The 13,895-nt window shown below is 36.0% G+C and overlaps 2 protein-coding genes and 1 non-coding gene across 3 annotated transcripts; all 3 read right to left on the bottom strand.

Moving 5' to 3' along the window:
• Positions 1-731: 731 nt before the first annotated feature.
• Positions 732-4,318, bottom strand: LOC106346656 (periodic tryptophan protein 2-like). The gene is made up of 7 exons (XM_013786044.3): positions 3,022-4,318; positions 2,676-2,927; positions 2,476-2,568; positions 1,953-2,324; positions 1,528-1,872; positions 1,171-1,398; positions 732-1,090 (listed from the first exon to the last, which is right to left on the bottom strand). The coding sequence occupies exons 1-7, from the start codon at positions 4,198-4,200 to the stop codon at positions 920-922; spliced, it is 2,640 nt and encodes an 879-aa protein (XP_013641498.2). The 5' UTR covers positions 4,201-4,318; the 3' UTR covers positions 732-919.
• Positions 4,319-4,406: 88 nt separating this feature from the next.
• On the bottom strand, positions 4,407-4,478 carry TRNAW-CCA. The gene has a single exon. It is a non-coding gene; the product is annotated as a tRNA-Trp (tRNA).
• Positions 4,479-5,020: 542 nt separating this feature from the next.
• LOC106346657 (boron transporter 4) lies at positions 5,021-8,419 on the bottom strand. The gene is made up of 12 exons (XM_013786046.3): positions 8,030-8,419; positions 7,860-7,942; positions 7,492-7,684; positions 7,264-7,402; positions 6,837-7,169; positions 6,567-6,740; positions 6,387-6,482; positions 6,191-6,307; positions 5,788-6,125; positions 5,430-5,709; positions 5,210-5,329; positions 5,021-5,125 (listed from the first exon to the last, which is right to left on the bottom strand). The coding sequence occupies exons 1-12, from the start codon at positions 8,140-8,142 to the stop codon at positions 5,063-5,065; spliced, it is 2,049 nt and encodes a 682-aa protein (XP_013641500.2). The 5' UTR covers positions 8,143-8,419; the 3' UTR covers positions 5,021-5,062.
• Between the last annotated feature and the right edge of the window lie 5,476 nt (positions 8,420-13,895).

The following is a 13,895-nucleotide window of genomic DNA, read 5'->3' on the forward strand; positions in this document are numbered from 1 at the left end:
AAATCGACCATAACACGTTTTAGGAAGTTAGAATATTTTTAGGAGATTTTTATAATATTTCCTTAACTGAAATTTCATTAATTTTCGCAAAAAATCAGGTATTCTTATCCGTAGAAGGCGACTTCTAAAAGTTTAGAAGAATGATAAAAATTTTGAATACATTTTCTACTTTGAGTAGACGTAAGAGTACATTGTACAAAACACATTCCCTAAAATTTAGAATACTTTATAAACGTAGAAGATGCATTCGGAAGGAAAGTGGATACCTTTACGATTAGTAGAATGCACATTCATCTTTTTTAGAAATTTAGTAAATAGTAAAATGGACGTTCTAAAAGAAGTAGATGAACGTGTTTATTTTAGAAATTGTTTTCTACTATACTATTTTATGTTGAAGACGCATTCTACTTTTAGTAGAACGTATCTTAAAAATCTTATTTACCAAGTTTTTGAACAAAACAAAATTACCAGCTTGTGTATATGGATGTTTTATTAATTGTTTATATTTTTAATAATTTTTTTGATTCTCAAAATTATTTATTTCATTAGTTTTCAGAAATACAAAGGGTAAAAAGGAGAAAAAATGGACAAAACTAAGTTTTTTTACTTTTTGTTTGTATTAATGTTTATGTTAGTCAACTATTCAATAGAATCTATCTAAATAAAAAAAAAGATATTCACATTTTTTCACACTTGTGTTATGTGTTGCAGTTTGCGTTACGGTAGTTTGATAAAGTAGTGAGGCTCCATTTTGTTACAACTCATAGATCAAAAATGTTTCCACCAAAAGGGACAAAATTTTCAGTTACATTTTGTAATTGCAATCGAAACTCATATATCAAAAATGTTTTCCCCAACAGGAAGAAGAAAATTTCAAGTTACAGATGCCTCTGATGAGGTCGCAAAATAAAACATAATCTCAATGATTGTTTGGTACAGAACACAAGTAGCGAAGCGTGTACTCGTTGGAAGAACACATATCTGCCAGATCCTGGTGTGCTCTGGTGATTGCCTTCTGCAGTGACTTCAGTGAAGGTAGTAGGTTTCTGTAGTTTCTCTGAATAGAGCTTCCGTGTGCCTTGCATATCTCCTGAACAAAAAAAGAAACACACAGACGTTTGATCAGCTATGAGCAGTTTGGGCAGCGGAAGAAAAGGAAAGCGAGCATACCTGACACCAGTGAAGTAAGAACTCCAGATGAGGACAGTTCTCAAGCAGATCCACCAAAGCTTCCATAAGCCTTTCTAAGTATTTCTGAGGGACAGAGATTGCAACCTCTTTTATGTCAGCAGGGGCTACAGCAAAGATACATTTCTTTATGAAGCTGTCTTCGTTCAAACGCATACTCAAAGCAAGTGCTCTGACCACTTCATCCTTCTTTAGCGCATCCTCAACCGCCTACACACACAACACATTAACTTCGCCTCTTAAAAACCAATAATAAGAACTAAAAAAACACCACCCACTTGTAGAGCTAATGCATATAACAAACCTAACACGGTAAAATCGATTTTACAAAAGGCTCACCTCTGGTGTCACATCTATGTCAAGATCAGTTGGATCAAAGATGAAGGATTCGTCGACTGAAAAGATGAGAACTCCTTCCGTTGTTGCAGCTGCAAAGCTCCTCCCAGTTGGGGCAATGCTGAGGCTTTTGGTCCGGATAATGGGCCTGCCGCGGTTAGGCTTGGATCCAGGCAGATCATAACCCAAATTCCCACGAGACTGTTTGTCAATGCCATCTTCTTCATCGCTGTTGTCATCTTCGATTAGATCCATTGGTCCTGCTTCTGTCATCTTCTTGGAGTTCAGGAAGTCAAGAACCCCATCATATGAGAGATTATGGGATATTTGAAAACGACGCAACAGAACCTGAAATTTAATATTGCAGACGTTTGATAAGCAAAGCACGAGCTTAAACATTTGAGGCCAAGAGAAGTAGATTAGCTAACCTGATCCGAGATGTCATACATGCAAATATATCTGCTGTTTCCTGCGGCTAGAATATAGCTCCCATCAGCGGAATAGCACAGTGTTGTAAAGCACTTTCCAGAACTTGAATTAGCTGCAGACCGACGGTCAGTCATGTTGCGACCTCCAGCAATATCTCTCCGCCCTTCTATGGTGTACATCAACACACCATCGACGGTGTCCCAGAAATGGATCTGCCCATCTAGCGTACACGAGGCTAGCTGCTTGCCATCAGGACGGAAAGTAACTGTGAGAACATCGTGGTTGTGTTGAAACGTCTCCACTGTGCCTTTGCTTGCAAACACGTCCCACAACCGAACCGTATTGTCCCATGAAGATGAAGCTAGAATTTGCTGCAGCGAAAGATAAGCCATGAACGTTATAACAAACGTAAGCAAGAAGTGTACATAACTTCCAAAAAGTTCTACGTCAGTAGCTAGTTTTCACATAATTGTTTTGAGCCAAAAAACAAAAAATATTTGGACCAGAATGAATTTATTTTACCGTTAAGGGAGAAAACATTAACCCATGAACGGGAGCCTCATGCCCATTTAGAATATCCTTTATTTGCCCAGTCTTCTTGGACCATACAAAAATCTACACACAGACCAAGTGAAAAAAGTGAGTCACCTTACCAAAATGGACTGCGATTTTAGAATTTGTGACTATGTGACTGGAAGCAGCAAATGCATAAGTTGAATTACCTCAAACGAATCTAGTGTACCAGCACAGACGACGTCACCAGTGGGGTCTGCTGTTAAAGAAACAAACTGCCGGGGCGTAGGAGTTGTATACGTTTTGTAGTTCTTGTATCTTCTAAAATCCCAAGCACGAACAGTGCCGTCCAGAGATGCACTTAAGAGGGAGTGGTTGTCAGCCATAAAATGAAGAGCGGTAACTGCATTAGTGTGCTCTGTGAAGGTGATGAAACATGATCCTGATGCAACGTTCCACACCTGTAAAATGCAACATAAAAAGAGGATTGTCATCTTCAGAAGTAGAAGAGAATCAAGTTAAAGAACAATACAATGAATTTGAGATTTCTAATACCTTGACTTTGTTATCATCAGCACCAGTAGCCAAGAACTGTGAATCAGATGAGTAAGTGACACAGTTCACATCGAAATAGTGTCCTTGCTGCTTCAGTATATAGCTTTCAGACCGCCACTCCCAGACTAACAGCTGCCCAAGTCTCGCGCAACCAAAGGTCAGCCAATTACCACGCTGATTAAAGACAGCCGTTGTTAGCTTCTCCCTAGAGATAGACAAGAGATGGATACAGATGAAATCCGGCATCTGATAAAGCCCGAATACACCATTTGAGAACCCCACAACAACCATGTCAAGCCCCTGGTGATAGTCACAAGCTGTAACCTTTGCTGATCCCTGATTAAACCCATTCTTCCTCAACAAAACCCATTTCCCCCTATGCATATACTCTTCATCCTCATCCTCACGACCTCTACCTTCATACTCCTTCCGTTTTTTGATATCAATGTCACTTTCATCAGCCCTCTCTGGAGTATCAGGAGACAATGGCTCTTCTGCCTCAACATCATTCCCACTGTACCCCCAACTAAACATGTAACCATCCCTAGCAACGGTGAACGCCCTATTAACCTTATTAGTCATCTTATCAACACCAAAGAAGCAACCCACAACAGAATCTCTATGCCCCAGAAACAAATAAGGCTTATTCAACACACCCTTCAGCTTCCTAACGCAAAACAGCCTCGCAGCCAAATCCTTAGTCCCGACAAGCAAATACTCAGAGTCCAAGCTCCACTCCAAGGAGACAACTTTATCATCCGAGCTAGCGAAAGTCCTCACCCTCTGAAAGGCGAACGCCGCTCGGCTGAACCCAGGCGACTCCCAAATCTCCACCAGCTTACCCACCCCCACGGCGATGAACTTACCGTCGGGGCTGAACTTCAAGGCGCCGACTTTCCCCTTGAAGGTCATCCTGTGGAGCACCGCGCGGCGAGGGACGTTGATGAAGAGGCACCGGTTGTTCTCGTCGACGGCCATCAGGAAAGTGCCGTCGGGGGAGGCGGCGAGGCGGCATATGTTGGTGGAGGTGCTGAGCTCGAGGGTGACGGTGTGGTGCTTGGTGAGGTCGGTGACGGAGACGCGGTTGCCGACGGGGGAGATGAGCTGGGTGTTTTGGGTGACGACGGCGTTTCCGCCTCTGTAGGGGGCGCCGAGAAGGTTTTGGAATCGGTAATTCATGGCTTGAGGATCGGTGACGAAGTCTGGAGAGAGGAAGGATGGAAATGCCGGCGGCGACGTTAGGGTTTAAGGTGCGAGTGTTTCGATCTATCTCTCGGACGCAGAACCCTTCTTCTCGATTATTTTCTAATTTATACTGGTTTAATTACCGGTACAAAAGAAAAAGAAAAAGAATTAAAAAAGGGAAGGACCAAGTTTCGGGGATTTGAACCCGACGTGAATCGAACACGCAACCTTCTGATCTGGAGTCAGACGCGCTACCATTGCGCCACGGATCCTTGGTGCTAGATAACTCATCTACATTGTTTATATCTATTACAGAATCAGTGTTCATACGTTCAAGGATGAAGAAGCTGAAACATGCGTTTGTTTGGAAGTGAATTCGTACATTTTATGAAATTGTTGGTTTATATATTTTGATTGATTTAGAAATTCAAATAGTATTTATAAATCTAATTAAAATATGCAAATCCGGAGGTTTCCCTCGGATTTGAGTCTTTGTATTTTTAACTAAAAAAATCTAAACAAATTTATTCAAATTTATTATAAAATCAAATATATTAGTAAATCCGTACGATTGAATAACACTTGATTTAATATAGAATTTATGAATCATTAAACCAATAACACATGATTTTAATACAAATTTTAAAATCACAGAACCAATAACACTAGATTTAGTTCGGATTTTCAAATTCATTAAAATACAAAAACCAATAATCCCTACTTAGAATAATTCGCACTGTAGAAGACAAGGAGAACGTTATTTATACATGTTCATCTATGTTTTTGATCTACAAACAAATACTATGTGGTCAAATAACTGGAAAAATGGTATATTCATTGTTTTTTGGTTATTACATCACTGACTGTCTCGTAGTACTCGTGTTTCATCCTCTGCTTGCACTTTTTCCTTGGGATAAATCTGCATGAGGTTTTCAACAACGTAACATAAGTGTCATGAAATGTTAAAATTCAAGTCAAGGATGGATCTATAAAAGAAATAAACCTGGTTGCCTTTGTCTTCATTAAGACTAAGCGTACGGACTTTAAGCTCTCCTCTTCTCGTCGTCAACTCGTCTAAAATCTCAGCATCATTCTCTGGGACGCCTTTCGTTGTATCAGTTGCCTAGATCACCAAGGTTGTTAGTTAACTCATGCATTAGTTCCACAAACTTAGATATTAATAAACGTCATACATGACTAAGACAAGAGGTATATATATATACCCGGAAAGACAATTCAAGCGGGTCCCTAGGAGTGCCGGGGATCTCCTCGTACTCGGCCGCGTCGAGTTCTCGGAGATGAGACGGGTTAAACAGCTTAGGGAGAATGTACTGTCTGATGGCTATCAATAGAAAGAAAGGAACCGGAAACATTATTCCCGCCACAGGAATCCACGTGACTCCGTAACAAATCCCAAAGTAGACTATCTGCAAGATTGTGAACGCAGCCATTGACTTGTATGGAACCTTCTCCACGAACGACGCGTGTGCTCCCTCCAAGACCCTGTAAAATAATCACATGATCATCAGTCACATGTCTTTGCTTGAATAACAAGAAAGGGTGTTTTGAGAGTGCATATACTTGAATCTCCGGCTTGGTAGGACGAAGAGAAGCATCATACGCTCAAAGAATTGGTTTCCAGGGAGGCTGTCGATGGCCATGTAAGCGAAGTATCCCCATAGAACTGAAGTCGGCATGAGCTTGATGGCCGGCATAGCCAACACTGCACCTGCTACTAGTAGTGACTGTAAAAGGTTGCTCACTCTCTGCTCGTTGACTCGTACAGGCAAGTAAGCGTCCAAGTGCTTCTCTGGGTCGAAACCACTCTCCTCGTCTCTCTCTCCTTCGTCCTCGTTGCTCTTCATCACCGCTTCTTTTAGATCTTGCAGCTCAAGTATCACTGTTCTGTTTGTCTGCGCCTGTAATTAGATAAACTATTATTATTCTTAAGTCAATGAGAGTGAATCAGAAGTGTACTACTTACAATTGGGCTTTTGTCCATTTCTATGAAGACTTCTTGCATATTCTCGTATACTTCGGAAGATGTTGCTCTCTTCCTGATGCTTTCTTTGGCTGTCTTCACCATCTTCCTCCGAATCAACTGAACAGAATCCAAAAAGGTTCATTAGGACCAGCTTGGTCATAATACTGAGTGTTGAATTTACTAGTAATAACCAAACCTGTCGTTTGAGAACAGCGAGGCTCTTGGTATGCATAGGAGATTGGGGGAGGACTCCATTGGATGGAGGCAGACCAAGCAATCCACAGATCAACGTCTAGGAAACACACACATACACACATTTTTTGAGATTTTAACTAGAGATTTGATGTTGTCAAGGTTAGCTTGCACAGAAAGTTACCATGAAGCCTAACAAGAGAATGTCATAGTGATAAGCAGAAGGGTTCTTGAGATTGAACTCCTTCTGCTGCGCAAGCTGTGAAGCAACACTGTGATCAAAGAAGTAGAGTCCTGCAATCATCAGTGCTGGTATAAACGCCGCGAAAATGTATTCTGGAGAGACTTTCCCCATGTCCTGTTACATACCAAAAGCCAAGTCTTAATTATAGAGGTTCCTATGATGAGATCAAGATCTTGAATTTAATCGTTTTTTTTTTGTGTGTGTTGTGACCTTGATGACAGTCCAGTGTTCCAAAGAAGCAGAGTCCCAAGGAAGAGGACTAAAGAGTCTTCTAGGTACACCAGAGGGGAGTTGTGATGGCGTGGTGAAAGACAATGCTGTCCAGACCACAACCATCAAAGGAACTCCATAGTCCGCTATGAAGCTTCTGTACCATCCTGTTCCATATCGCCAAGACCTAGCTTTTCTGCTCTTCAAAGCAGTGTAGAGAAGGCCAAATGTGAAAATGAGTCCAAGAAGTCCGTTTGTGTATAGCCACTCAAACTTATACTTCTCGAGTTTTGAGTCCCCCTCTTTTGGCATACTAAACTCCCCCACCATACCCTGTAACAATTTCCATTACAAAACATACATGTAACCTTTGGCTTAAAAATTAACCAATTCAAAGGTGGTTAAGTTTTTTTTTTGGTCTTTGTACCTTAATGGCTTGTTGGATGAACAGAACGGAGATCAACATACCAAACAGCTCACCAGCAACCCTCGTAAACCGGTTAATGATGTCAGCCGCGTTGAGGGTGGCCATTAAGAACAGTAACATAGCCGTCCATACACAAACCCTTCAATTAAGCAAAAAACAAAACCATTCAAATAAAAAAAATCATATATAGCTTTACCAAAAAAAAAAGAGAGTTTTCAGAATTTTTACCAAGCCACCCAAGCTAAGTAGAGTTCTTTGCCTAACTCTGGTCTTCCTTTAGCGAAGTTGTACAAGTAAACGTACATTAAGACAGTTGGTTCTGCAACTCCAAGTATCAACAGTGGCTGTCCTCCTAATATTGAGTGTATCACTCCACATAACGCTGTTGATGCTAATGTTTCTACTGTGCTCAACGCTCCATCTATAATTACCACCCAAAAAACAACTTTGAATAGGGTTTTTCTCAATAGAATGCAAAAAAAAAAAAAAAGGTTAAAACTCCATAAAAAAAACAGAACAAAAGTGTGCAACTTGAAGACTTTTGTTCCAACAAACAGAAGTGAACATAACCAGTGAGAAAATAGCAAGAAATAGACCTGTGTCGCGGCTAAGTTGCTCTCCGAAGGCTATAACTGGAAGCGCAGATGCAAAAAATATGTATGTTGTTGGTGCTAAAATCCTGTAAAACTCTCAAACAGCAACAAAATATTCACAACTTTGTTCTAATTCTAAAAGTTTGAAGGGATGAAAAGTTTGGTCAAAGTACCCGAAACCAGAGCGGAGACCAGTGATCCAGTCTTGCTTGTAACACAAGGCTCTTCCTTTGAGATCTGCTATGATCCCTCTAAAGGGCCTCTTTGAGCTTATCTCTTTCTCCATATTTCAGAGAATCACTCAGAGACTCCAGAACTTGTTGCTTTGTTCTGATTCTTAGCCTCTGGTCTGTGCTTTTAATGACCTGCACTACAAAGGGAAGTTATATACTAATTTGTAACATAAACCAATAACTTCAAAATCTTGCATTTACTCTAATAAAATCAATTTTTATATTATATTTTCCCCCTAAATTGTGAATTCAGTCTTTTTCAAACCAATAACAAAAGAGGAATTTCATAGCTTTCGTTTTTGTATCAGTAAATGTCAATTTTATTTTCTTTTTGTGAGAACAGGGAAAACGCAATGTGCCTAATACCAATTGAAGAAACAGCACGATGCACATAACTAGCCAAAAAATAATGATTTCTTCTTCTTTTTGACAAATAACTTATTAGTCTCTCTTCTCTAAAAAATTTCAACGAATTTTTCAAAAAAAAAATAAAAAGAAATTCCAACGTTTCAATCAACTCAGTAAAACTAATATCCATTGTTCAACTTAAATTACTTCTACTCCTCTTTTAACCAAACACGAGAACAAAACATTAGTTTTGATATTCTATTTTTGCTGTAGGTTCGACATTGATATTATCATCTAAAAGTTGTCTGTTACCGTGGAATCAGAGGGAAGTGAGAGACTGAGAGGTTCGAGGCTGAGTCGTAGCCGGAGCCGAAAGTAACAACAATGTTAGCGATTAATAGGGTTTTTTGGTAGAGGGCAACGTCTTTCTGCTAATATTTATAGACGTAGCAATTGAGAACTAGAGAGGGCCCACTTATATGTATTTTTTGTTGGGCCTACTGACATGTGTTAATGATTTAGTGGTGGACTCTTACACTGGTGATCGTGACGCTTTAACTCCCTTCTGTTCTTTCCCCAGGAGATCGTGTCGACTAAAAGAAAAATACATCCGTTTCAAAATAGATGATGTTTTATAGAGTTTTTGATGTTTCAAAATAGATTATGTTTTCATATTTCAAGGTATCTTTTAACTTTATCAAAAACTGTGTAACCAATTATATTTTGTAGTATGTTTTGTGATTAGTTGAATAATTTTTAATTTATATTTTAATAATATTTTAATGAGAAGGAAAATTAACAATGTGCAACATTTGTATTTTGACTATAGCTATTTTTCCTACAAATTTGTTTATTCCTTTGTTGACAAAGGAGTATTAGTTTACTCAAGAGAATTCTAGAAGTAAAATATTTATTTCAATTTTGTTTCCTTTATCTTGTTTTCATATACTAGATTTTTTAACCGCGCTACGCGCGGATAAGATATTATATGTATTTCACAATTCTAAAAAATAATGTATAATATTATATTATATTATTTAAAGAATATAAAATAAGACTACATAACATAAATATATTTTTTATTTTTTCTTTGTGAAAATCATTATGTTGTTTGATTGTTGTACTTAATTCACGTATTTGCATAGATATTTGTGATAGATGAATAACTATATTTTTATTATCAGTAAATAATATATATTTATTATATAATATAAGAAAAATGAAATTATTTACTTTTTAACAAACTTGTCTCATGTTGGGGACTCGGTTATAGACATATCATATTCGAATGAAACATTTTTACACTAATCAATCTTCTTAACAATTAAGAAACAAATCTGAATATCAAAACAATATCTCATACGATCTCTTTGTGGAATAACTGCTCTGAAGAAATTGAATTTATGCATCAAAAAAAACTGGAAATGGATGTGCATATGTGTTATCAAAGTCAGCTTTAAAAAAAACTATTTATAGTTCATATATCATTTATGTCCATCCTATTTTTTTGTCCATCATTTCTTAAACATCTTGAAATAAGTAATGCTAATTAATAATAAACTTTTTGCTCACAAAATAAAAATCAAATTTGTTTAATTATCGCTTAATTTGTCTAACTGATATATGTATTTCTCAATTCTAAAAAAATAATGTATAATATTGTATTACATTATTTAAAGAATATAAAATATGACTACATAACATAAATATACTTTTTAAATTTTCTTTATGAAAATCATTATGTTGTTTGATTGTTGTACTTGATTCACATATTTGCATAGATATTTGTGATAGAAGAATAACTATATTTTTATTATCAGTAAATAATATATATTGATTATATAATATAAGAAAAATAAAATTATTTACTTTTTAAACAAACTTGTTTCATGTTGGGGACTCGGTTATAGACATATCATATTCGAAGGAGACATTTTTACAGTTATCAATCTTCTTAACATTGAAAAAACAAATCTACATATCAAAACAATATCTCATATGATCTACTTGTGGAATAACTACTCTGAAGAAATTGAATTTAGGCATCAAAAAGGACTGGAAATGGATATGCAGATATGTTATCTAAGTCTGCTTCACAAAGTACTAATCGTAGTTCATATATCATTAATGTCCATCCTATTTTTTTGTCCACCATTTCTTAAACATCTTGAAATAACTAATGCTAATTAATAATAAACTTTTGCTGGAAAAAAAATCAAATTTGTCTTATTATCACTTAAATATTTTATTAATATGGTCTAAGAAGCTTTTAAGTGATATCATAGTTTAATTTATTAGTTTTTTTGTTACTTTTTAGAGGTTTTTGTATTTAAGATTTTTTTTCATATTAAACTTCTATTTCTTTCACAGAATTGATATATATATATATATATATATCATAAAAATTGCCATCAAATCAGTTTTACTTATTTATTATTTTGTTTGAACGAAAATACACTTTTTAAATAATTTAATTTAAAATAAAATTATATATTAATTTGCTGTATTTTAACAATTTCATTGATTTAATTAATTTGCTTTGGTGGATAACTTAAAAAGTTTTCATATGAATCTGGGAAAGCAAGCTTATGTTGTTATATTATATTTATTTTGTGTATATAGAATCTATATATAATGTTAGTTTAATAAAGAAAGAACATTATTTTTTTTGTAACTTCAAAAAGATACATTATTATAATTTTAAATGAATCAAAATTGAATAAAATGGTAATTAAATATTTGTAAATCTAATTGTTTAGTTGGATTCTCATGAAAAAAAAATCGATTGGTTAAACAAATGTTTTAAAAAAATTTGTGGTATTTTTTTGTCTATAAATTATAAAATTTATTGAATTAATATATTTAATTATTGCATCCTTAAATAATATTTTATTAAGACATTAGAAAAATATGTTTTGAGTTGTTTTGTCAAATTGTACAAAAATCTATGCTTTTTCATATTTGTAACTTCAAAAAGATACATTATGACAATTTGAAATTAATCAAAATTGAATAAAATGGTAATTAAATATTTGTAAATCTAATTATTTTTTTTATCTTGTTTAGTTGGATTCTCATGAAAAAAATCGATAGGTTAAACAAATGTTTCAAAATTTGTTGTGTTATTGTTTTGTCTATAAATTACAAAATTTATTGAATTAATATATTTAATTATTACACCCTTAAATAATATTTTATTAAGACATTAGAGAAGTATATTTTAATTGTTTCCTATGCTTTTTCATATTTGTCACGAAAATTTATATGTTAAACTTACTTTTACAAAATTCTTAACTTTGTCACGAAAACAAAAATCTATGCTTTTTCATATTTGTCAACGTTCTCACACTTTCTAAGAATATATTAGCTTAGTCACTTACTTATTTTTTTTTTACAAAACAAAGTATCGGAGTCTTGAAAGTTGAATTTATATTATTGTAAATGTACATAAGAGTTTGTGATTATATACTTAGTGGTTCTTGTATATGTGTCCAAGAATGTTTCAATGGCTTAGTGGTAACTGTCCTATATATATATCATACTAACCCGGGTTCGATTCTCACCTTCGCATTGTTTTTTTTATTTTTTACGAAAAGTAAATGAGATGACATGGCAATTTCTGGTTTTCTGATTGGTTGATTTTTCTATCCTATGTGGACACCCTCTCCATGGCTTATATCCCCCTTTTAGTATAGTATAGATATTCTTCCAATTAAATTGCTATAGTCAAAATACAAATGTTGCACATTGTTAATTTTCCTTCTCATCGTCACATCAGTGGTCCCATAATGTATTCTTCTACTACTATATTATCCAAAATCAAACAACCTTATCGCATTTTCCAACATAAATTTTCTCAAAAAAATTCCAACTTAAATTCATCGTTTTCTCCAATTCCCTCTTTATTTATAGCATCCAAATCTAACAGATGCTCTGAATGGTGACTGCGATTTGAGCGGTGCGGAACAACCGGTTCAACTGCGGTGCGGTTTTAACAGTTATAAAAATGTATAAATATATAGTATATATAAAGATTTTTGTTACTGTTAACTGCATGGCGGGACGGAACGATCGTCACCATTCGAAGCCAGAAAATAAGTATTTGAAAGATCAAAAAACATATACGTGTTATTACATCAAAACATGTATCAACCTTGCTAATTTTTTACTGGGTAAAAAAACAAACCTTAGTAATTATATTATTGTTATCAAATTTTAAAAACAGTATTTCCTCTGTGTTCCAACATCTCTATATAGATTAGAAAACAAAACTAAGATGCATATGCTACATACCACATACGGCAAAGTCTGTGAGACCGATATATAAATAATTTGAGGTAGTTGGAGTGGGTGAAGACTGGAGAGATGTTTTTATGTGGTAGAAACGGACACGCACACACATTTTAATAAAGTTACATTTGTTGTACCAAAACTCACTCCTGACATATTTGAAGAATAACGCACTGCTATTTATCTCCAACGCACATGGCCCTGGCCCGTGCAAGTTGCCATTGTTAGTTCTAAAAAAAAAAAGAAGTTACCATTGTCAGTATATGTATTTAGTTCGTACTTCAATCCAGATTATACAAAACGAGCAAATTGAGTTTTAGCTTTCATTGTAATGATGTTACTTACATACTGGCTACATGACCAAGTTTTTTCTTTTTTTTTTTTTGGTAAAATGTTAAATTATTATACCAACTTTTCAATTTTTTACAGACGATACACAGCGAACTAGTAGCAGAAGAACATGAATAAACTAAACAAAAGGGATCTAAGCAACGAAAAACTAATGAAGCAAAGAAGAAGCTGACAATGAACAAAACTTCAACTTTAGCGCGAAGGACCAGAAAGCGAATCGACAACAGAGAGAGCTACCAGTCGCCACGAGCTACCGGAAAGAAAGGCGCCCTCAAACCTTGAAACACACGGCTCCTGCAGCTTCTGGAGAACTCAAACGTCATAAACAGCCCAAAGAATCACAACCCAAACTCGCTAGCTAACCCGAGAGATACTTAACCGGCAGCACGAAGAGAATCTCACAACCGACGATGCCGTCGTTCGGAGAAGGGTGCTGAAGATTGCTGCCTCCAACTCACCAACCCGTGACCGTGTACACCCGTTGAACCCAAGGCTCATATAGAGCAGTGGGACCGGCCAGAAACACCTCTTCCGAAGAAATACCACCAAGCACGCTAGAAAGCCGGAGCCAAACTAAAGCCTATCCAATTCCTGCTAACCCAAACAACTCCACAGCTAAATCATCACCAAAAACCCGAGAGGATGGAGAAACGACGACCGCCATCGCCAAACCCCACATCTTTATTAGGAAAGGCGAGAGTAACCCGAGGGCCACAACATCGGACCTGCACACAAACGGAGGCAAAAACTTCTGCAACACCCCAGATCCGTAGATCGAACAGAGCAAGAAACAAAGTTCTGACCAAACGCGTGACCA

This window comes from Brassica napus, chromosome A6 (genome assembly GCF_020379485.1).
Source record: "Brassica napus cultivar Da-Ae chromosome A6, Da-Ae, whole genome shotgun sequence".
Classification (NCBI taxonomy): Eukaryota; Viridiplantae; Streptophyta; class Magnoliopsida; order Brassicales; family Brassicaceae; genus Brassica; species Brassica napus.